The sequence below is a fragment of the Microcaecilia unicolor genome, chromosome 3, assembly GCF_901765095.1.
Source record: "Microcaecilia unicolor chromosome 3, aMicUni1.1, whole genome shotgun sequence".
NCBI lineage: Eukaryota > Metazoa > Chordata > Amphibia > Gymnophiona > Siphonopidae > Microcaecilia > Microcaecilia unicolor.
In genome coordinates this window covers 436,121,227-436,145,697 of record NC_044033.1, presented here as the reverse complement: position 1 = coordinate 436,145,697, position 24,471 = coordinate 436,121,227, and the positions used below count along the sequence as shown (strand labels likewise).

The 24,471-nt window shown below is 42.8% G+C and overlaps 1 protein-coding gene across 1 annotated transcript in view; it reads right to left on the bottom strand.

Moving 5' to 3' along the window:
• Positions 1-24,471, bottom strand: part of ADAM17 (ADAM metallopeptidase domain 17) — a 160,281-nt gene that overhangs the window by 3,197 nt on the left and 132,613 nt on the right. The window contains exons 15-17 of the mRNA XM_030198883.1: positions 23,493-23,623; positions 8,933-9,011; positions 177-265 (exon numbers count right to left, since the gene is read on the bottom strand). Of these exons, the coding sequence (XP_030054743.1) occupies positions 177-265; positions 8,933-9,011; positions 23,493-23,623 (299 nt within the window). The remainder of the gene's footprint in view (positions 1-176; positions 266-8,932; positions 9,012-23,492; positions 23,624-24,471) is intronic.

Here is a 24,471-nt window from a genome sequence, read left to right as displayed (position 1 = left end):
TACAGAGAGAGAAGGGGGTGGCAACTGAGCAGAAAACAAGGCAAGAAATAAGGGGTGAAGTTACAGCCAGCCTCTGGACTCAGGCTTGGACAAAGTCGGTGAAAAGACTGCTGCCTTCTGTACAAGTTACAAGCGGAAAACATAGATGTATTTAGACAATGAAAACATCTACTCACCACACAATGAACCAAAATACTGAGGGGAATCCAAAACAGCAAAGAAAACACAATCACGGAGCCCACAATATTGTCTGCAAGGAATTTCCCTGTAAACAATATAAAAAACTGCTTACTAGAAAAGTAAATATTTTAATACAGCCTATAAAGGAGGAGTGTTAATGCTTCTTAACTTACTGATATGTTGAAGTGTCTTTCTGCATACATCTCTTTACTAGGGATATGCTTTTGTTTGTTTCACTTAGCACTTGAAAATGATTAGTTAATAATACAAGCCATTTTAGTGTGTTAAATGCTTTTTGTATGTGCAAAAATTATTTAGCAGGTACTAGACAGGACAATAACAAAACTTTTTCCCTGCACACTCTTATGGTGTATTTTTTTTTTTTTTCATTTTGTTCCAGTCCTTGTTGATTTTATTCCTGGATCTGTTTTAATCCCAGACTAGTTTCTATTTTGTTTCTCTACACTAAACATGCTTATGTTCTTCGAGGCCTGATCCCACACACTTCGCTGCCGGGTTGGTGGGTCTCTTGCAGCAGGGAAGGCAATGAACAATTATCACCTTTATTTGCCATTTTGGTACAGCCCTGCTAATGTAGCTTTAGCCACAGATGGCAAAGACACTGTGCCTGTCGTCTCTACTCAAGACCATCAGACTTGCAAGTAACTGTAGTCTCACCCAAAATGGACTGCTGAATTTAAATCCCTTTATAACCACATTTTTCAAAAGAGGCCATGGGACGAGGCTCCAACTAGGCTGTCTCAGCAGCAACATCAGAAAATATTTAATGGAAGCAGGGGCATAGTATCACTGAGCGAGCCTGACAAAAAGTCCAGGGCTGCCCAGTGGTAGGGGCTGCCTGCTGTTCAGTTGAAGTGTCCTTTAAATCATTGTTTTCATGATTTCTGTCCCTGAAGTCTGGCATCTCCCTCTTTTTTTCTCTTCACCCCCCCCCCCCCCCCCCCAAATCCAACATCTCTCTCTAACCCTCTCTCCTCTGTGATCCTCAAAACCTCATGGTAAGTCACTGGCAGCAATCAAAACAGGCTGCCTCTGGCTGGCCCTACTTATTCATTCATTCATTCTTGTAGCCCACAATTATTCAAAAGCAAGTTTTGGTTTAATGTAGCTTACATTTAAATGGTTCGGGAGTTCTACATTGTCGTTGTGCAATTACAATACCGTGTGAAAACATTTAAACATTCATGGGATATTACATTGCTGCTGTATAATTATAAAATAGTGCAGTACATTTATTTGTATAATCAGTCAAGAAATTTCTTGAAAAAGTAAGCTGTTAGTTCTTTTCTGAATTGGAGATAGTTGATATTTCTTATGGCTTTGGATACTTGAGTTCCACCATTTGGAGCCCAAGTAGTTAAATCCAGCGGTGTAGCTGGATTTGTAGATTAGGTTTCTGCATTTAGGTAGGTGAAGCAGTAGGTATTCTCTGATGCTTGGACGTGTATTCCTCGCTAATAGTTCAATCAGTTCTGACATGTATTCAGGAGCCATACCAAACAGTATTTTGAAGATTAGCGTGCCAGTTTTAAAGAGTAGTTGCATCCACCACCTCCTCCGATGCAACTTCCTATGGGTGGGACATGGCAGAGAAAAGGCCCTGGTGGTATGGCTGAAGGCAGGCTCTTTTGATTCCTGCTGCTGCTGGTTCGAGAATGACACGGGAAAAGGGATGGGGACAGGAAGAGAGCCCGCAGGGATGGGGTCAATCTTTGTTCCCATGTCATTCTTTGCTTGCAGGCTGTTTATTTATTTGTTACACCTGTACCCTGCACTTTCCCACTCATAGCAGGTTCAATGCGGCTTACATAGTAATAGGAATGCAAAGTATAGTCAGAGAAAACAGGCTAAGCTTAGCAGAGTGATAGGGAAGTGTAGATAGGTAATATAATAAGGGAGAGGGATTAGAGGAGGTAGGAAGAGATGCTAGCTTTAGGCTAGATTGAGATAATCAAGGGATAGGGTCAATGTGAACATAGGGAAAAAATTGGAGGAGGCGTGGTCCGAGTCATTGCCGTTGTCGCAGGATCAGGTGATGAATAGGTGGATTCGTAAGGTCAGGTAATGGCATTTGGATAAGCTTTCAATGAATTGGACAGTTATTTATGTTCAAGTGATGCAGATGATGATGATTTCATTTTTTTAGAAAAACAAGTAACATTTGCACAGGGGATCCTGTGCATTCATGCTACCAGCACATCTTCAGATAAGACATTTTCTACTGCAGGAAGGACTGTAGAAGACAGAAGAGCTAAACTGAATCCTGATATTATTGATCACTTATTATTCATCCACAGATAAGTCAAAAATCATAACAGTGCTTCATACGATATATTTCTCCCCCGTTAGAGCATACAGAGTGGATTATATTTTGTACCCCTGGACATTTTGACAGGGTGGATTACGGTTCCTTGGGGTAGTAGAAGTCAGCTGTTGTTGGGATTGGAAGGGTACAGGGTGGGGGCGGGATTATTATAGTTGCTCGTTATTATTGTTTTCTATTATTATTTGTGATTTATAAATAGTTGCACAGAATATTGGTCCTTTGAATGTCTTTTTGCCCTCCCCAAATAATAAACTACTAAAAACCCATGGCTCACAACTGTCAGGCTGCCATAGCAGGCCAAACCTTTAGGTTATGTCCAGCATGTCCCATTTCTACACCTTTTTATACTTTAATAAAAAAAATTTAAATATAAAAAAATCATAAGTGTTAGAGGCTTCTGCAGATGGGGAAAGAGCCCACGGGAATGGGAGTAGGGACAAAGACAGGTCCAGCAGGGATGGGGACAAGCCTTGTCCCTGTGTCATTCTCTACTGCTGGTGACTTGCTGCAAATTTTAGAGGACCGCAGTGGGGGTGGGGGTTAGAAAGCTAGAGAAAAAAAACAGACTCATGGGGGAAGAAGCAGGGATGCCACAATCTTGTGTGTGAATATGGTGGAGAGATGCTGGATTGGGGGGGAGGCGTTTGGAGGGAAGAGAGGAAGACTGGACCTGGGGGAAGGATGCTGGACCAAAATAGGGAAGGGGTCAGGGTGAGAGAGGAAGAAAAAGGTAAAAAGACATTTGTTTTTTGAATGTATTAATTGTAATGTTAGCTTTGGGAAATGTGTATCTCTGATATCTTGCATTCAATTTCTACTTCTATTATGACAGATTTTCTATATAGGTCTGGAATGTGTGTGCTTTTTGCAGGATTTGTTTACTGGAGCTCCCCTTGCCCTGGTTCTCATTACCTTCGGAGGGATGGTGTTATAGGGTCACATCTTAATTTTTCTGCCAGGGGCCTATTCAGTCCTAGCTATGCAATTACATGGAAAAGACTCCCAGAAGAGAGAAAAAAAAACAACCAGTAACATAACTCAAGAAAGCACAGGATAACCACAGAGGATTCTTAACTCAAAGATTGAGGAAAAAATCAGATCAACTAAAGTCCAATGGGCATTTGCTAAAGGAGGCAGCCTGGGCAGATTAGATGGGTCTTTATCTGCCACACCAAGCTATGTTCCTACAAGATACTTTTGTTAATCAATATGCTGTGATGTAGAAAGATTAAACCTATAGTATAAGGCACAATTAAGAAACCCAGCACACGTTTATACAAAAACATCTTTCAGCTGCACACAGGAGATCTCATGCCTTTATCTTATTTTAACATTAGGTCAGGAGCCTACATATTCTACCTTAATTAAATATCTAGATTTTAGATTACTCACTTTTTCCAAATCTGATTTCATAGTGAGTTGCAATCAGGTACAGAACATATTTCCTTGTCTAAGTGGTACCTGAGACAATGGATGGTTAAGTGTCTTGGCCAAGGTAATAGGAAATATCAGTGGTTTATTTGGTTCTCAGTCTACTGCTCTAACCATTAGGCGACTCTTCTACCAATTATCAGAGAAACAATGGTATTAAAAAAATCAGAGATAAGCATGTTACTTTACTGAAGAAATAAAAGCAGGGAAAAGATGTTCTGCAGACAAAGAATCTTATCAGTTCACAAACCCTTAAGGCTTGAAGTAAATGGCTAAACACACAGTAGTCTAACCCTCAACATTACCAATTGCCAAAGAACTGATGCTAGACTCATTAAAACCTGGAGTGCAACCAAATTCTGCTCAAATTACAAGTGGACAAAATTAAGGGCTGCATTAGATCTCAACATGACATAACTGCCAAAGGGCATTTAACACCATCTTAAAACTGTCCACTGCCACGATTAGAAAACTGCTTTGAATTTTTGAAAACTGGCAGCAAATTTCAGTACATATTTGTGTGCACTATAATACTCATTTGAATGAGGTAAATGAGAACTGGTTCCATGCCATCTTCTAATCGGCAATAAGCATCTGGCCATTAAACATGGTAGGAATCAAAGAACTTTACCTGTCGTAAGTGGTCGACAGGTAACATTTAAATTTACAGTACCACAACCAGGCAGACATGCACTGTTGAACTGGACCCTGTGCTCCTCAGCACAGATTCTTAGTAAAGTGAAGTTATTCACCTGTAACAAATGTTCTCTGAGGACAGCAGAATGAATATCCACACTGATGGGTGATGTCATCCAATGGAACTCTATGCAGGTATCACTTTCCAGCAACTCTGAGAAGCCTTTGAAGGTGGCACATCACATATGAGCATGCCTTCCCATCCACCACTGTCATGCAGGACCAAGCTAGTCTAATAATATAGCTGATAGAATACAACTCCAAGGGGATGTGGGTGGAGCAGTGTGGAAATTCATCCTGTTGTCCTCAAAGAATACATACTACAGGTGAGTAACTTTACTTTCTCCGAGGACAAGCAGGATGAAATCACCACACTGATGGGAATCCCTAGCTACCAGACTGTTGGAAATAAAAAGAGGAAAGAGCAGGCCTGCAACAAATTTTTTTTTTTAAGACAGTGTGGAACAGAAATAAAAGGGCCTAGGGGGTGGAGTTTGATTCTAAACCCTGAATAAATTCTGAAGGACTGTCTGACCAAACTGGCTGTCGCGTCAGGAGTCGTGTTTCAGGCAGTAGTGAGATATGAACGTGTGGACTGATGACCAAATTGAAGCCCCACAAATCTCCTCTATGGAGGCTGATCTCAAGTGGACCACTGATGCAGCCACAGCTCTGACATTGTGAGCCATGACATGGCCCTCAAGAGTAAGCCCAGCTTGGGCACAAAGGTAACAGATGCAGTCCGCTAGATAACTGGACAATGTGCGTTTACCAGTGGCAGCCCCCATTCTGCTGGGGTCAAAAGAAACAACTGCCGACATTAAGATGGAACTCCAACACCATCTTAGGAAAGAACTTTGGATGCGCACATGATAACATTTTGTGTAAGGTGGATCCGCTACTAGGGCCTGAAGCTCACTTACTCTGTGGGCAAAAGTGACTGCCACCAAAAACAGGACCTTCCAGGTCAGATACTTCAGATGACAGGTGTCAAAGTGGCTTGAAGAAGTTTTCATCAGCTGGGTGAGAACAACATTGAGATCCCATGACAATGTAAGGAGGCTTGACAGGAGGCCTAAGCAACAGTAAGTCCCTCAAAATGAACAACTAAAGGCTGAACATAGATGGGTTTACCTTCTACACAGTGGCAAGCTAGCTCCAGAAGCAAGAGGAAACATATTTGCCTTGGCCAGTAATGGGGCGATGCCACACTTGAATTGCTACAGAAGTCAGTGACTCTATGTGCTGGACAAGGAGAAAAGCCTTGGCCTGAACCGGGTGTAGTAGGACTCCTATGAATTCTAATTGCTGGGCTAGTCTGAGATAAGACTTGGGGTAGTTGATGATGAACCATAACAGCTCCAGCACATGGATTCCTGAGTCTCTTCCTTTGATGTAATCTTGACCAGCCAATTGTCCAGGCAGGGAAACACGTGCACTCCCACTCTGCATAGCGATACTGCAGCAACATTTCGTGAAGACCCTGGTAGCTGATGTGAGGTCAAATGGAAGGACATGGTACTGGTGGTGGTGTTTCTCTATTCAAACTCTGAGATACTCCCTATGACTAGGATGTATCTGTATGTAGATATATGTGTCCTTTAAGTCTAGAGAGAACAGCAAATCTTGTTGCTGAATCATGGCGAGCAGGGTGCCCAGGGAAACCATCTTGAACTTTTGTTTGTTGTTTGGACAGGCATTTGTTTAGGGCCCTTAGGACTAGGATGGGATGGAATCCCCCCCTCTGCCACAGTACCTCCTGGATGAAGAGGCTGAGCTAGGAGTGGGTCAGGACAGTGACTTGACAGCCTCAGAACGCTTCTTAATGGAGGTTAGCAGCCACCTCCACCTTGTCCTGAAGAGGTGCTGAGAGAGGACCTGCTGAGGGGAGGAAAACTTCATTGGCGCATCTTACCTGCTGGAAATTGCATTCAAACTTTGGAAAAGAAAACTGGGGTTGAATAAATAATTTTGTTTGTTTTTGTTAAATTACTCTACTTATTTAGCAGAGTCAGTTTAGACAATAGTGTAGCCTTTTTGGTCTCAGTTTTATATAAATAGTGTTTTAGAGTCCAGTTTAGTATTTTAGGTTGCATTTTAGAATTTGGCATAACATCAGTTTAGAGCACAGATACCCGTTGAGAGGAGAATGTTTAGTGAACCATTAAATACCACAAACAGGAAAAAGGAGCAGCATCAGGAAAGCAGTATATACTAATGCCCAAAGTATGGGAACGTTTTAGATCTTGAGGCTATAAGGAAGAGGCTGATTTGGATTTAGTGGCGATCACAGAGACATGGTTCACAGAGAACCATGACTGGGATATAGTTATACCAGGCTGTTCAGGAAAGACAGGGTGGGAAGAAAGGAAGGGGGGGTAGCATTATATGTTAAAGATAATAATAAAAGTACACAATTGCAGGACCTACAGGGTAAGGAAGAGGCACTGTGGGTCAATCTGGAAAGAGGGAATGGCAAATGTATTTACATTGTTGTGATATAACAGGCCTCATTCACAGACAGAAGTGGACAGAGATATAATTGAAGACATCCAAATATAGCTGTGAAAAGGGAAGTACTACTACTAAGTGATTTTAATATGTTTATGTTTATTTGGAACTTGATATACTGCCTTTCACAACAAATCAAAGCGGTGTACAATAATAAAAACAAATGGGAAAAGGAATGCCAATTTCAATAGGAAAGAAGAAATAAAACAAAATAAGGCAGCAAGAAACGGGAATAGGTGAACAAAGGGTAGGGAAATACAGACACAACTGAATGCCAGCCAATACCTGTCATCTGAAAATAATATACCAGATGTTGATTGTGGTATCCCTACTGTGAGGTCTTTTAGAAGCAGGGAGATCCTGGATTCTCTACAGGGGGAAATATTCTAGCAATTTGTAATGGAACCCCTCGCAGGATAGGGCCATACTAGGCTTACTAATGAGGAGAATATTTGTGATGCTATAGTAGGTAATCTGGTATCCAGTGATCACCACATGGTGTAGCTTTGTATTAAGATACGTGTGGAGAGGGTTCATTCAAAAGTGAAGGTTCTAGACTTAACAAACAAACAAAAAAAACTTAGCTTTATTCAGATGGGGGATTACCTCAAGGAATTGCTATCTGGATGGGAACATCTGGAAGCAGTGAGCAAAACTGAAAGGAGCTATTTTAAGGGCAACAAACCTATACAAATAAACCTATACAATGCTCTTACCCCAAGTAGCTTTTTTTTTTCAAAGAAAACAAAGACAGCTGTATGGGTCTTTTTTTTTTTTTTACTAAGAGGAAGGGGCATAAAGCAGAGAGAAAAGGCTTAACTGGGACTCAGGGTGGGAGAAGGACCTGGCACCATCAAGTTTACCTCCCAAAGCTGGCACCCCACAGCCAGGCACCCCCAGGCTCCACAGAACCAGGCAACCCGGAACTGGAGTGAATGCCAATGATGAAACCAGGAGCTTGTGGAGAACCGTCCACAGCCTGCTGGAGATAGAGATATACAGATGGTCCAGAAGCAATACTATCCTATAAGATAGAGTTCAGTACTCTCTATCTCCACCTGTTGATAGATAGTCGCAACCCACAAGTATCTAGATTCATCTGCTGCTGAAGTAAAGGAAACTCCTTCTTGAAATCTGTGAGCAGAGTTTACGAGAAGAATTATGGTCGGGCCCCAGACAATGGAGACACTATGAGTACCCGTGAGGAACATGTTTCTGTTACACAAGGTGCACTTCATAAAATCATCGGAGTCTTAAGAGACGTGAGGAAAAATAGCCAAGGTAAAATCAAACTGCTTGATTTTGAAAAAAATACCCCAATCAGGATGCCTGAGGCATAAAGAGACCTAGTGAACTGCAGAAAAGAAAGGAGAAAATGCCAAAAACCTGGCTGTGGAACTAAGAGGGAACCTATGTACTGGCCCTGTGTGAACAAAAAGGCAAGATAAATTAAGGTGAAAATCGTACAGATGAAAGAGATGTAAGCTGAGGGGAAATCTACAAAATGCAACCTCACTGATTTACCGGAAAAGCCAGACTGTATTGGTCCTACACGTGCATGCACAGTGTGCTGACCTCAAAGGCTTCTCTAAGTTGCTGAAGAGTAATTCCCGTGCAGGGCTCTGTTGGATGATGCTATTCATGAATGTGGTGATTTCATCCTGCTTGGCCTTGGAGAATGCGGAAAACATTTTTTTAAATGCAAGAAGCAACAGAGTTCCTTTTATATCTGACTTATATAACAATAAATGAGCACTTAGTCCTTACCAAAAGTGTTGATGCTGAGTTTATCAATGAAATCCCAAATGCGCTCAATCACGTCTTGCACTTGCTTCTCACATTTACCCTGTAAAGAACAAACAAAAGCACACAGAAGATGACACAATGGTCAAAGCTCAAAATACTCCCCATAACACGATGAAGACATAAGCTGCACACGCTTGCTATTTTACTACAGTCTGTAGGATCAGAGTCAGAAAGACAGTCCAACAGTGTTCAGAATGAAGAGAAAGCAAATTGGAGAAAAACATGCAGAGTACGGCTCATGGAATTCTTTCCAACCCCTATGTGTGTGAGCTGAGACATCTGTTTTTTAACAATCTGCGTTTTTTATGTCTATTTATTTTGTCTGTGTTTTGCACATGCATGTGTATATCTGCTTTGTATGTTTGTGTGTGTGAGTGGTAAGCTATGTGGCTGTGCATGTGTGTTGGTATGTGCATGGCAAGTGTATCTGCATGGGTTTGTGTGTATTTGTATCTGTGTTGGCTCTCTGTCTATGATCAGGTGGAATTCCTTAATCATGGTATTAAAATGAAACAGTATGTATGCTGCTGGAACTGCTTCACCTATAGAAATGTCCAGGGGTATTTTGGTAGATAGGGAGGTTCATTTCTCTTCTGTCCCCCACACATGCAGAAACTTCACTTCTACAGCACAGAAACATCCCCCAGCTCACCATCTTCCTTTCTGTCTACAGAGCTGCTTTCTAGTGCTCCGCCCCCAATGCTTTCCCATTGACTGGATCCTATCCAGTTTGTGTGTCTAGAGCAGTTTTCCAGTGCTCCACCCCACAGTCTCTGCTGCTATTTATACTCGAGTGTTGTGCGGTATCGCATTACAGTAGTTAATTACTTTTTCCAAATAATAAATTATTGGTTAACTACTAACTACAGTAAAGACCTTACTATAGTTAATTACTTTTCACAGATAACAGTAATCATATGAGCACTACAATCGTGTTACACACACCCACTCAGCAGTCTTCCTCTCTGTTGCTTCCCTTCTCCAACAATTCGGCAATCTCTCACTCCCTCCACTCTCCTGAGTACAGCACTGTTGCCTCCACTCTGACTGTCCTCCCTCCCTGCCTAGGCCAGTCATTTCTCACTGCCTGCTGTGAGCTCCACACCCTCCAAACTTGCCTGAGATCACCAGCAAACTGTGTTAAGAAAAGCCAGCGGTGGCAATGCTTTTCCTCTGCCAGATCCCACCCACTGAAAACAGAAAGTTGCATTAGAAGAGTGAGATCTGGTAGAGGAAAGACCCCGCAGGTCAGCCAGAGACAGCCTGTGTAGAATGTAGCCAACGCTGGCTCTAGATGTTGACACTAATGGAAAGCCCAGGCATTCGAAAGCCCTCGTGTAGTTTGCCAAAGCCCAGGGGTTGAAACAATTGCATAGGAACATATTTGAAGCTTCCCCTTCCTCTTCTTGCCTATAACATCAGACAAGATCACTACACAAGATCACTACACACAGAAGAAAAATGCCAAGGACTGAACAGCAGTTGCAGGTGACCTAGCTCACTACCATCCTTATTTATGCAATTCAATAGTTTTTACGGAGGAATAGACTAGATTGAGAAGTTCTGCAGGCTGATTTTGGTCCATGGGCTGTGGTTTGCCCACCCCTGCTTTTTACTCTCTGTTTACTGGGCTAGTAATCTTTACACACTCTAAGCATAGTCTACATACATTGGGCTGGTACTGGATCATACGTACGATCCAGCTATGATAACCTGTCTGCATGCTGACAGCGGTATAGCCACAGGGGAGACAGGAGGGAGTCTGCCTCTCCCCACTTTGGACTCAGACCCTACCAAAACTGCGGTAACATTGCTACGGCTGGGGGAATCACCAAGCTGCATCAACTGAAGAGTTTCTCCGGCGGCCAGAAATTCCCCAATGCTCACAGTCGGTGGAACTTTCCATGGGCTGCTGCCGCAAGCACATACACAAACACACTATTTAGCTAACAGCAAAGCGCGGGTCAGGATCTGAACAATGAACTGAGGATAGTACCTCATTGTTCTTTGTCTGACATTGTGCAGCTATGAGCCACGGGAGTTTACAACAGATGAAGGTAGCATAACTGTCTATACTGCAGTTTAATAAAACCAATCACCTTGTGATTGTCTCTTATGTACCCTTATGTAGTGTTGCATCCATCACGTGTTTATTGCAAAAGCTGTTTTTATTAAACTATGTTTATTTGAATAAAACTACTGCATTCGTGTTGTGATCAAAAGTAAAAGTAATTAATTACTCTAAATTGGAAACTGTAATCAGTAATTAACTACCTTCCCAGATAAAGTAATTAGTTATGGTAATTAAATTACCTAAGTTGAGAAGTAAAAGTAGCTGTTATTAATCACCTTTAATAAGTAATTGGTAAACACTACTTATACTGGAAGCAGGCAGGGCAGGTTTACTCACACAGGGGGAAGAATTAGAGAACTGCATATATAGGTTTTAAACTCAGAAAAATGTCCAGACATTAGCTATTCTTCTTACATTAATGCAAATAATATAGAATCCTCAAAAAATATATAAAAAGCCAACACATTTGGCAATCCTAAATCCCCGAGTCTTGAACACATCTAACAGGGCCCTCCCTAAACACCTGAACCCAAAATATGTGCCATATTTGCCAGTGCTTTAATCTGGTCCTACCCACGGCAACAGATATTAGTTGGCAGTATATGTTATAACCAATAAGAAAACTGTATGATTTAGTCAGTTTTCACAGTAAAATTAAAAAAAAAGAAAAAGCATAGATAAAAATGACCAAAATGCATCCCATCAGGGATAGGGATTTATAATCCCCATGTGTTTTTGCACACGTGCGCAGTGTCTGTATTGTTGTGTCTGTATATGCGATGTGCATGTAATTCTGTGTATGTGTACAGTGTATATGTGTGTGTTCATCTGTGGGGGATGTAGCTGGGGTCTGTCGGGCAGTTGTGGGCTAGTAGTTTTGGGGCAAGGTGCGAGGCAGTTTGGAGCATCCATTAGATCACAAAGGAGCAAAAGGGATGCACAGGGAGGACATGGCCACAGTGGAGAAACTGACTGAATTCTTTGCTTCTGTCTTTACAGAAGATGTAAGAGATCTGTCTATACTGGAAATGGTTTTCAAGGGTGATGTAGAGGAACTGAAAGAAATCTCAGTGAACCTGGAAGATGTAGTGAGCCAAACTGACAAATTAAAGAGTAGTAAATCACCTGGACCGGATGGCATACATCCAAGGGTACTCAAAGAACTCAAGCATGAAACTGCTAATCTGCTGTTAGTAATATGTAACCTGTTGTTAAAATTGTCCATAGTACCTGAAGACTGGAGGGTGGCCAATGTGATGCCGATTTTTAAAAAGGGTTCTAGGAGTGATCCTGGAAATTATAGATGGTAAGCCTGACGTCGGTGCCAAGCAAAATAGTGGAAACTATTATAAAGAATAAAATTACAGAACACAGACAAATATGATTTAATGGGCCAGAATCAGCATGGATTTAGCTGAGAGAAATCTTGCCTCACCAACTTGCTTCATTTCTTTGAAGGTGTGAATAAACATGTGGATAAAGGTAAGCCGGTTGATGTAGTGTATGTAGATTTTCAGAAAGCTTTTGATAAAAGTTCCTCATGAGAGACTCCTAAGAAAATTAAATAGTCATGGGATAGGAAGCAAGGTTCTGGTGTGGATTAGGAATTGGTTATTGGACAGAAAACACAGGGTAGGGTTAAATGGTCTGTATAAATCTGTGGTCAATAAGATGGTGGACCACTGTGTAATTCTTAAAGATGTCTGCCTTTTTTTTCTGTGGAAAAAGAAGCCAGCAGATCAATATAACATCAGAATTTTGCAGATCGTTTGCCTTGTTGTTTTTTTTTTTCTGTGGAGCAGAGTTTGCCCAACTGTGTAAAACAGAAAGGTAAGGTCAGACAGTATTTCAGTATAATCTTAATATTCTACTTGCAAGCACAGCAACAGGGAGGGGTGAAGGAGGTGGTTAAGCCCTAGGACTATTCTGTGCAAAGATTTATGGTTGGAGGTCGTGAGACTGGTTTTGCTGGAACAAGTAAATCAAATGTTTTTAGATAAGGGGACCATCAACTGAGACAGCAAGAGCTGAAACAGCAGACTGAGAATTGTCACATATACAAAGTTAGAAAAAGTATAAAAGGAGTGGTTTATTGCTACAGAAGCAGGAATCTTGCTAGCTCTGTGTAGCACTTTTTTGCTACAGGCTGGCAAATTTCTCCACAGGAATCTATGCTGAAAACCCACCTTTTCACTGCTGCTTTTTAGCTCCCATTAATTCCCTCACCCGTAACTGTCTTGTCTGTCTGTATTATTTAGATTGTAAGCTTTTTTGAGCAGGGACTGTCTCTTTGTATCATGTGTTCAGTGCTGCGTGCGTCTGGTAGCGCTATACAAATGCTAATAATAATAATAAAGACTATTTGTATGTACTACTTATGATTTGTAATTGGCAAAGAATAATTAGATGTCTATTTTCCTATTTGTAATAAATAAGCTTCTATGATAAATTTATGATTGGCTAATGGTGTATCTTTTCCTGTGTTTTTTAATCCAAATTATTTTATCCAGGGAATAAATGTCTAAAAGCTTAGCCTTGAATCTTGCAGCCTGTCTGATAAGAGGGCATAGGTATAAGGTTAAACACAGCCAAGGAGTTTTTATCCAAGTAAAGAGAACTTCTCTAAAGCAGGGGTCGAGATTACAGGTCATTTCTCTCAATGGAAAGGATCTGTACTGGGACTGGTACTATTTAACATATTTATAAATGATATGGAAATTGCAACGATGAGTGAGTTGATCAAATTTGCAGATGATACAAAACTATTCAAGGTTGTGAAAACATGTGCAAACTGTGAAATATTGCATGAAGACCTTAGGAAATTGGAAGACTGGGCGTTCAAATGGCAGAAGAAATTTAATATGGACAAATGCAAGGTTATGCACATTGGAAAGAATAATCTGAATCATAGTTACCTGATGCTAAGGTCCACCTTAGGGGTCAGCGCTCAAGAAAACGATCTAGGCGTCGTTGTAGATAATACGTTGAAAACGTCTCCTCAATGTGTGGCGACGGTGGCCAAAAAAGCAAACAGGATGCTAGGAATTATTAGGAAAGGGATGGTGAATAAGATCGAAAATAATATAATGCCTTTGTATTGCTCCATGGTGCATCCGCACCTTCAGTACTGTGTTCAGTTCTGGTCATCGTATCTCAAAAAAGACAAAATGGAATTAGAAAAGGTTCAAAGAAGAGCAACTAAAATGATCAAGGGGATGGAACTCCTCTCGTATGAGGAAAGGCTAAAGAGGTTAGGGCTCTTCGGCTTGGAAAAGAGACAGATAAGGGGAGATATGATTGAAGTCTACAAAATTCTGAGTGGTGTAGAACAAGTAGAAGTAAATCGATTTTTTACTTGTTCCAAAAGTACAAAGACTAGGGAACACTCGAGGAAGTTACATGGAAATACTTTAAAAACAAATAGGAGGAAATATTGTTTTCACTCAACGAATAGTTAAGCTTGGGAACTCTTTGCCAGAGGATGTGGTAACAGCGGTTAGCATATCTGGGTTTAAAAAAGGTATGGACAAATTCCTGGAGGCCCTGGGATTTGTAGTATGAAGTGCTGCCACAATTTGGGTTTCTATCAACAAGAAAAAGGAGGAACAACCCTAAATCTAATAAAACTTACTAATGCTCTTCAAAAAAATAATCATATAATAAAAAGGAACAAAAGATACTGTGATGTAAAACAAAAAAAAAAAGATAAAAGGAGAAAAAATACACATCAACGTTTCATTTTTCAATAAAGTAGTAATATCACCTTTATGGAGGTTTTGGTTCCGGTGAGCAAATGATTGATGTTAAGCAGGAGGCTCAAGAGTTTGAAATAGCTGAGTGCTATAGGAGACCTAATAGCCTGGCCACTGATTTATATCTGATGCCTCTGGTTCTCTTTTTTATGTTTTACATCACAGTATCTTTTTGTTCCCTTTTATTACATATGACATGACAATTTAGGTTTCTGCCCGGTCCTTACCAGGCATACCCTACCGATCCAACATAAATGCCTGATCTCTGCAACACAACAAAACTAAAGAACGTAATGGACATAACACAAATCTTCCGTTAGACGATGCCCTAATGTGGTTGTGCCACATGAACTTTATCTTACCACAACATCACATTGTATTTGTTCACACTGGAGTCTGCAGACGTCTCTCTGGTACTATGTAAACCACTTTGAGCCTACAAATAGGTGGGAAAATGTGGGGTACAAAAGTAACTAATAAATAAATACTTAAGACCTGGCTTGGCCACTGTTTGGAAAACAGGATACTGGGCTACATGGACCATTGGCCTAACCCAGTTTGGCTACTCTTATGTTCTTATGACAGGAAAGTTGGAATCTGCAAGATGGTGGGGCAGTTTGTACAGGGTGGAGCAATTGCACTGGAATAGTTTTGTGGAACGGGGCAGTTTGAGGAGTGAGGAGGCATTTGTGGTGGGGTTGTTTTGGGATGCAGAGAGTACAGAACTGAGAGGCAGTTTGAAAGCAGGAATTCCCTAAATTGCTATGTTTCACTGTATGTGTTTCTATGCTACAAAAGCAAGAACTCATCCTCCGATAGAAATTTACTGGGCCATTTTAGGGGGTTTATTTATCTGGAATACCTAGTTCAATATGAAACATTTTCTAACACAATGTGTATTTTTGCTAGTTTTTCCCAAATGCAAAGTTCCATCCCGTTCTGTTAGATTTTCAGAGTTAACTTGCCCCCAAACAGACATTCTTGACCCTATTTTGTATAATTCTCTCAAACTTCTGTTGTGCTAGAAAGAATTAAAAAACAGATGGCACACAGGGACACATGCTAAGTACAAATTAAACTGTGGCAAACATGCAAACGGCTCACAAATTAAGGAAAAAATGTAGTTTTTTTTATCCATTTCAATGCCAACTTTTAAACTTTCAGAATGGATACCTAAAATGCTAGGTGATACAGGATTAAGCTGTTATTTTCTCCTCCTGTCTGAAGTGCTGGCTTTTTTGCATTTCATTATCACTTTTGCTTTAATACAGCATATTTACACTAACATTTTTAAAGATTCAAGCCACTGCAACTAATTCAAGAAGTTCTTGCCCTTTTCAAACTGATATGTGGGGCAGCGGAGGTTCAGTGTATACAAGGAATGTGTCTAAATTTACAGTGATGTGCATCTCAGTGGCAAATCAAGCAATCAATACAGTATATAAGCAGCATAAGCAGCTTTGAAATTATGCCTAAATTTTGCCCCACTACTAGCAATAACAGAATGGGCAGAATGTAGCCCATTTTGTGTTCATTCTCACTTATCTAACTAAGCTCTTCATATGCAAGGAGACTGCAGTTTGTTTCCTAACAGACAAAGCAATAGCTAAAGGTACGACAGAGTTTCATCCAAGTGTTCTCTCTACTTATTTACTCATTATTCACATCTATGCTGATGATATCCTTTTGCTCTACTCCACTTCCCCTCTCTCCCTCTCAATTGGTCCCCTTCAAACCTGCCTTGACACCATCACTACTTGGCTAAAGGATCACCAGTTAGTACTAAATGATGACAAAACCGTCACCTGCTGGTTTTCAAATAGTCACTCCTTCCTCTCCTTTGGTACATTAATCACCCCAGTGTCGAGCTTCTGTTATCTTGGTATAATCTTTGATTCTTCCCTTTCCTTCCAACCTCAAATCTCACATTTGTCTAGGGTCAATTTTCTTGTTTTTCGCCAACTGCAGGCGATACGCCATCTCTTCGACCATAATCAGTTCCATTCATTCATCCTCTCTTTCTTCACCTCACCACTCGACTACTGCAATATCATTTATGCTGGTTTACCTCATATGTCTTTAAAGAAACTACAATTCCGTCAAAACACAGCCATAAGATTACTATGTTCTGCTCACCACTTTGATCATACAACTCCCTTACCGAAGCAATACTACCGGCTACCGATTTAACAATGCATCATTTGTAAAGTGGCTATCCTTACACTCAAAGTCTTCAGGTTCGGCTTTCCTGATCATCTCTCCTCTCTCACTGTCCCCTACTCACCAGCCAGGGTTCTCCGGTCAATCAATGGTCATCGCCTGATCCTCCCAAGTCCTAACTCGCCTTGAATCTACTAGTCATAGCGCTTTCTTTTTCTTGACACCACACATTTGGAACAATCTTCCCCTTCTTCACAGTAACATCTCTTTTCATAGTTTCAAATCTGAATTGAAGATGTGACTATTCAAAACAGGCCTTTTGGAGACACAGACCGACGGGAGCCACCAACGAAACACCCCTCCCCCACCATATCAGTCCTTTACCTTCTCTTCCCTGCCTCACCTCTTTTATCCCTGTTTTTACTTATCTTTCCTTTTGTGTGATAGTTTTATCTTTCTTATTATTTTCTTAATTGGTAGTATGTAAACTGCTCTGCTTGTCAGGTAGGGCAGTATAGTAAATTGCAATAAACACCAATTCCTATTGCTTTTTTGGCCTTCCAGCTTCATTGCTAGAAGGGCAGGCCTGGTGGCTTAGAGGAAGTACTGTACACTGCAAGATAAGATGGTCCCGGGACAACAGAACATCTTTTTGGTTGAATGGAAACCGATCTCTAGCTCTTCCCTCCAAACTCTCTAGTTGCTGATGTTGCATTGGACAAAATATCAGTGGTCCATCTCATTCCACTGTTTATGGAAGGTCCCCTACTGGCTGGATTCCGGGCCTATAGAAATAACTGCTTGGTGTGCTGTGTTGGAGGGTGAGGAGAGTTATGAAATACAGCAAAAATTCCCAAGTGGTTGTGAATGAAGGCTCAAGGCACAAGATCCCAGCCCTGGTTCAGATTGTGCTGGGTGGCTAAAAGAGCATGAAGAAACTGCCATGTCATAAAAATGAACTAGGGCAATTCGATGCCAGAGAATGTCTGTAAAAGTACATAGCTTAGCAGGGATTAAAGAAGATCTGGATAGTTTCTGAAAAGAAAGGTCTATAAGTCATTATTAAGATAGACTTGGGAAAAACCACTGGTTATTATTCTAGGAGACGCAACATAAAATCTGTTTTACTGTTCTGGGATCTTGCCAGGTATTTGTGACCTGGATTGGCCACTGCTGTAAACAGGACACTGGGCTTGACGGCAGGGCCAGCGCAACCCGGTAAGCATGGCAGGGGGGCAACGACCTCTGGAGGGCACCACAAGCCATGCTTACTGCTGCTGGCAGCTCACAGTTCCAGCCGCAGACCCCAGTCCCCACCTGCCCACTATCAGCTCCCGCGACAGCCCCCTTTTTGTTCCTGCCACCCTGTGTTTAAATCTTTTACCTCAAAGTCAAAGCGGCGGCAGCAGACAGTGAAAGAAGCAGGCTCTCCTGAAGCGTTCTCTACCCTGTGTCCCACCTTCATCTGATGTAATTTCCTGTTTCCGTGAAAACGGGACACTGAGGAAGGGAAGGCTCAAGACGAGTCTGCTTCTTTCACTGTCTGCTGCCACCACTGCCATTTTGACTTTGACGTAAAAGATTTAAATGCAGGGTGGCAGGAACAAATTGGGGGCTGTCGCGGAGAAAAGGACGGGCAGATGGTTGGCTGGGGTTGGAACTGGAACTAGCAGAAGTTGAGAAGGGGGCTGGGGCAAATCTTTGGACATGGATGGGCAGAGGAGAGAGGAGAATCGCTGGACATGGATGGATGGAGGGGAGAGAGGAGAATCGCTGGACATGGATGGATGGAGGGGAGAGAGGAGAATCGCTGGACATGGATGGATGGAGGGGAGAGAGGAGAATCGCTGGACATGAATGGATGGAGGGGAAGCAAGGGGAGCGAAAAGAATCGCTGGACATGGATGGATGGAGGGTGGGCAGGGGAGAGAGGAGAGTCGCTGGACATGAATGGATGGAGGGAAGGGCAGGGGACAGAAGTCGCTGGACATGGATGGATGGAGGGAAGGGCAGGGGACAGAAGTCGCTGGACATGGATGGATGGAGGGGAGGGCAGGGGAGAGAGGAGAGTCGCTGGACATGGATGGATGGAGGGGAGGGCAGGGGAGAAAGGAGAGTTGCTGGATATGGGTGGATGGAGGGGAGGGCAGGGGAGAAAAGACAATCACAGGACTTAGATGGAGGGGAGGGCAGGGGAGTAGAGTTGCTGGACATGGATGGATGAGGGGAGGGCAGGGGAGAGGAGAGGGGAGGGCAGGGGAGAGAGGAGAATCACTGGCCATGGATGGATGGAGGGAAGGGCAGGGGAGAGAGGAGAATCACTGGCCATGGATGGATGGAGGGGAGGGCAGGGGAGAGAGTAGAGTTGCTGGATATGGATGGATGAGGGGAGGGCAGGGGAGAGAGGAGAATCACTGGCCATGGATGGATGGAGGGGAGGGCAGGGGAGAGAGAGGAGAATCACTGGACATGGATGGATGGAGGGGAGGGCAGGGGAGAGAGAGGAGAATCACTGGACATGGATGAATGGAGGGGAGGGCAGGGGAGAGAGAGGAGAATCACTGGACATGGATGAATGGAGGGGAGGGCAGGGGAGAGAGAGGAGAATCACTGGCCATGGATGAATGGAGGGGAGGGCAGGGGAGAGAGAGGAGAATCACTGGCCATGGATGAATGGAGGGGAGGGCAGGGGAGAGAGAGGAGAATCACTGGACATGGATGAATGGAGGGGAGGGCAGGGGAGAGAGGAGAATCGATGGACATGGATGGAAGAGATAGCAGGGGTGAGAGGAGAATCGATGGAGGGGCTGGCAGAGGTGAGAGGAGAATTGCTGGACATGAATGGAGGGGAGGGGAGCTAGGAGAAATGCTGGACATGAATGGAGGAAAGGGCAAGGGAGAGAGGAGAAATGCTGGGAATGAATGGAGGGAAGGGGAGAGAGGAGACATGCTGGACATGGATGAAGGGGAAGAAAGACAGAAGAAGGAGATGCACATGGATGGAGAGAGGGAAAGGGAAGAGAGGAGAAAAACTGCACATGGATGAAGAAAATAGGCAAAAACTGGATCCACTCTATACCTCCTCCAGTCAAGTCCGTGGAGTATAGGGAGCAGCAGAATCAGAAACTGGGACCAACATGATCAGAAAAACAAAGGCACCAGAAAACAAAGGTAGAAAAACATCATTTTATTTTCATTATAGTGTCTGGAATATGTCCAATTTGAGAATTTACATCTGCTGTCTTATTTTGAACTGTATAGGAGAAAACACGTCTTTCTGGTTTTCTGGTATTGTGCTGTTTGCAGAGCCTAGCTTCTTAGGATTTCAGGTTAATTTCTGAAGAATTTGAAGAGAGTTATCTCTGTTCTGCATGTATGACTGAAAGGCCAAGTATCTGAAAAAGGATCTGTTTGTTAGGTTCTCAGATTCTGATAACATATTGTTTCAGGTTTGGCAAGGCTGTTCTTCTAATTCCTGGGCTGTGCGCTAATATGGTTTGTGTCATTTTGGGTATATAGCGCTGCGTATGCCTTGTAGCGCTATAGAAATGCTAAATAGTAGTAGTAGTAGTGTAATAGCTTACAGAAATTATTTATAATGAAAAAAAAATTATAAGTTATTTTTCTTCTCCTATACTGGTGTAGTACTTTCAAGGATGCCTGTTTATATGCGCCATGGCTGGTAAAAGGAGTATGGCTACTGTACGGGCGGAGCCATAGTGATCCCACGCCTACGGTTACTCATAATGAGTACCAGTACCTTTTTTCCTACAAAAAAAGCACTGAGCGCAGGTGTATGGCAGTGGAGGAGTTTATGTTGCTCTCAATGAGGGGAGTAAAGGGGGTTGGGAGAAGAAAGGAGAGAGAGGAGATGCTGGATGGGTAGGGGCACCAGAAACCGTAGCACCGGCCCTGCTTGATAGACCTTCGGTCTGTCCCAGTATAGCAATGCTTATGTTCTTATGCCTTCAGTTGGAATTACCCAACAGAGTGCTAATTCATATCCCAAGTTTGTTGTAATCAAGTCACTAGCCAGAGGGCATGCAATAAGGCTCCTTTCAAAAACCTGAAAACGTGAGTCCTAAATCTGTCCATTAGATATTACTATTGCACAATGACTACGGCTTCCTCACCCTCCCCATCCAATTCACAGACCAACACTACTTCTGTGACATTTTTAGCCAACCCAGAAAGTGAAAGACCTCAGGTGCCACTGAGCCATCAAGTTGGCTCTCTTCTAGATATTTGAGGGGGAAGCAGAAGAACAAGAGGACATGAATTAAAGTTGAGAGTGGCAGACTTCAGAATAACATCAGGAAGTACTTTTGACAGAGAGGGTGGTGCATGCCTGGAATACCCTCCCGGTGGAGGTTATGAAGACAAAAAAGCGACAAAATTCAAATATTCATGAGATAAACACTGAAGATCCCTATAGAGAAAGAGGATGGAATCCAATTAAAGCAAAATTTAAATAACCTCATGGTTGGAGTGGGCTTTGACAGCAAACTCCAGTAGTTGAGAGGTAAGACTGTAAAAGTCTGCTCAGCATGGATCTATTTCTTGAAAATGGCAAACAGATCAGGATCAAGTATGTATATTTTATATCACATTCTTACCATATGCTATGATTGCAGGTGCTGTGTATCTCAGTGGGGAAGAAGACGACATCAAAGTCGATATTAGCAAGTAAAATGTTAGCAATAGGGGAAGGGAAAACGTCTTAACATTGAAATTAGGGAGTAAAATGTTGTTAGTTATCAATATTGTTGGATTAATCATGTATTGATAATGTATATTACTATGCTGCAGCCTAATAAAACCACTTTTTGGACTACTGGCATGTTCCAAGACTGCATCATATATAACTGTCTATATATGATTGGCATGGTGACAAATTGGTGACTGCCGTTTGTGATGCCAGTATTTATCATGAAGAAGTGTAACTTGCAGAGTGCCAGAAAAAAAAAAAACTCTGCCTTTTGGATAGACTGGATGAACCATACAGATTTTCATCTGTTGTTAGAAATGCATTCTGGGAAGGCTCCATCTGTCTGTCTACTTGGCTATTCATACTCACACACACAAAAAAAAAAACACATGTCTCATAAAGCCCCTATCACTCTAATGAGTCAGACTTTACCACATCTTTTCATACCTTGGCCATACATACATGAGTTTGTAAATGGAGGTAGGGGAAGATGTGCTACTTTGACGCACTCCAAGTGTGTACTTTTCAATTTGTTTAATCTTTAGGCACCAACAGTCCCCTCTGAACAGATTCTCTTACTGCATCTCCTGGCCTGAGTTCCCTTCTCTCTCTTCCTTCCCTGCTTCTCCCCAACAGCGTCACTGCCTCTCCAGATCCTTCTTGCTTTTCTTACCATGAATGCAGCATTCAGACACCAGTCCTCGGTCTCCATCTCCTTCCAGCCATCCTCCTCCTCCAGAGTCACTGCCATCCTTGGTGACCTGAAGTCCCTCTTCCTCGGCAGCTCCTTCCACCAGGGCTCCATGAAGAGCAGTGAGAGCAGCGGCGGTGGTGCAGAACAAAGGCAGCAGCCTCTGCAAACTAATGGGGTTGCCCACTGCCCTGCTGACCTCCATCGCTCTAGCCCTGGCTGCCATCCCTGCTCTAGCACCTCCTTCACCCTGCTGTACAAGACAACATTCTTGAACAGGAAAATAAAGATGGGCTGCTGAAGGCAAGTGAGAAGATGAGGAAACTGCACAGCGCCAGCAGGGGGCCATTCACCAGCATTCCAGCCAGCAGGTGTAGCCGGTGCTTGGCTCGTACAGCCAGAGGATAGGTGAGGCTAGTGTGAGGAAGTAGACAGAGATGACTGTGTACTTCAGCAGGGGCAGCAACTGAACTCAACTAAGGTGAAGCTGGTAATGTGTCCCCAAGGGGCCCTTGATGATGGAGTGAAGCAGGGAGTAGAGGAACGACATGGAGAACGCCATGGTGATCTGTTTTGCTTGTGTTCTGTGCCATTGTTGCTGGCACCGCTCTTGATGTTCATTGAGCCTCAGCGGAAAAAGCTGCCAAGGAAAGGGGCTGCAGATCAGAAGGGATAGTTATGACTGTGGAGGAGGCGGCCTGGAAGGAGCTGGAGAACGAGGATTGGTGCCTGGGCGCTAGGTTCACAGTAGGAAAACGAGATCCTGGCAACCCCTCCTCCTCAGGGCAGTTGAGAAGGAGCCAGAGAGGCAGCGGTACAGTTGGGGAGAAGCAGTGACATTGTGCAGCTTGGGTACCGGAGAGAAGGGAACTCAGGCTAGGACACAGAGTAAGAGAATTTGTTCAGAGGGACCATCAGTGCCTAAAGATTAAACAAGTTGAAAAGCACACACTTGGAGAGGTGACAAAGTGGCACATCTTCCCCTTCCTCCATTTGCAAACTTATGCCTGTCTGATCAAGATATCAAAAGACATGGTAAAATCTGTCTCAGAGTGATAGGGGCTATATGAGATGCTTAAATGGTAGCACCTAAATGTCACACACCCTTTTCCATTAAGGACCAACAGATAACTTACATTGGAATCGCAAAATCCCACAGTGCATGGTTTCCCTTTACGCAGATACAGGAACTGATTGTTGGCATCCACATAAGGGCTACATATGCCATCTGAACCTTTACAACACACTTTACAGGAATGCTCCGTATCTGCAGGAGGGGAGAAAGGAATAGAATTTTGAATTAGCTCGCATTGTTTCAAAGAACATTTTCTCAAACTTCATCAAAGTTCTCAGCATTAATTCCCCAAACCTTTGGAGTCCCTGTTCTGTGAAGTATGCCCAGGAAATAAATTGGGCACTTAATTTCTAGGATCTGGGTTCTGCCTCAATCACTAAATTCAAGGAACAACCACTTCTGCGCGCATCATTACTGTGCGGGTCCAGATTATGTGCAACAGCAATATGCCTCACAATGATGCCAGGTTTGTATGCAGTACTCCTTGAGGCATAGTTTTGGGGTTTTTTTAATCAGCGGCCTCCCGTCTGCCTCTACAGTTCTCTTACAAAAGTTGACAAAAAGCACGCACACAACCAGGTTTTTTGGCGGCCTCCCACCTGCCTCTACAGTTCTCTTACAAAAGTTGACAAAAAGCACGCATTACTGCTAATCATTTCTATAGCACTGCTAGACGTATGCAGAGCTGTATATGTATGTAGGTACTTTCTCTGTACCTAGAGAGCTTAAGTTGATGTACCTGGGGCAAATTGAGGGTTAAGATCTTTGCCCAAGATCACACAGAGTTGCAGTGGAAATTGAACCCAGGTTGCCAAGATCAAAGCCCAATGTACTAACCATTAGGCTACTCCTTCACTCCCCAACCAGGTTTCTCGGTGGTCTCCCGCCTTTTGCATGAGGCTAAATTAAAGCAGTTGATCACTGGAGGGTGCCTCCTTTTTTTTCTTTTTTTTTAGCTGTACAGCAATGTTTCCCAATTCCAGCCCTGGAGTACCCTTGCCAGTCAGGTTATCAAGATATCCACAATGAATATGCATGAA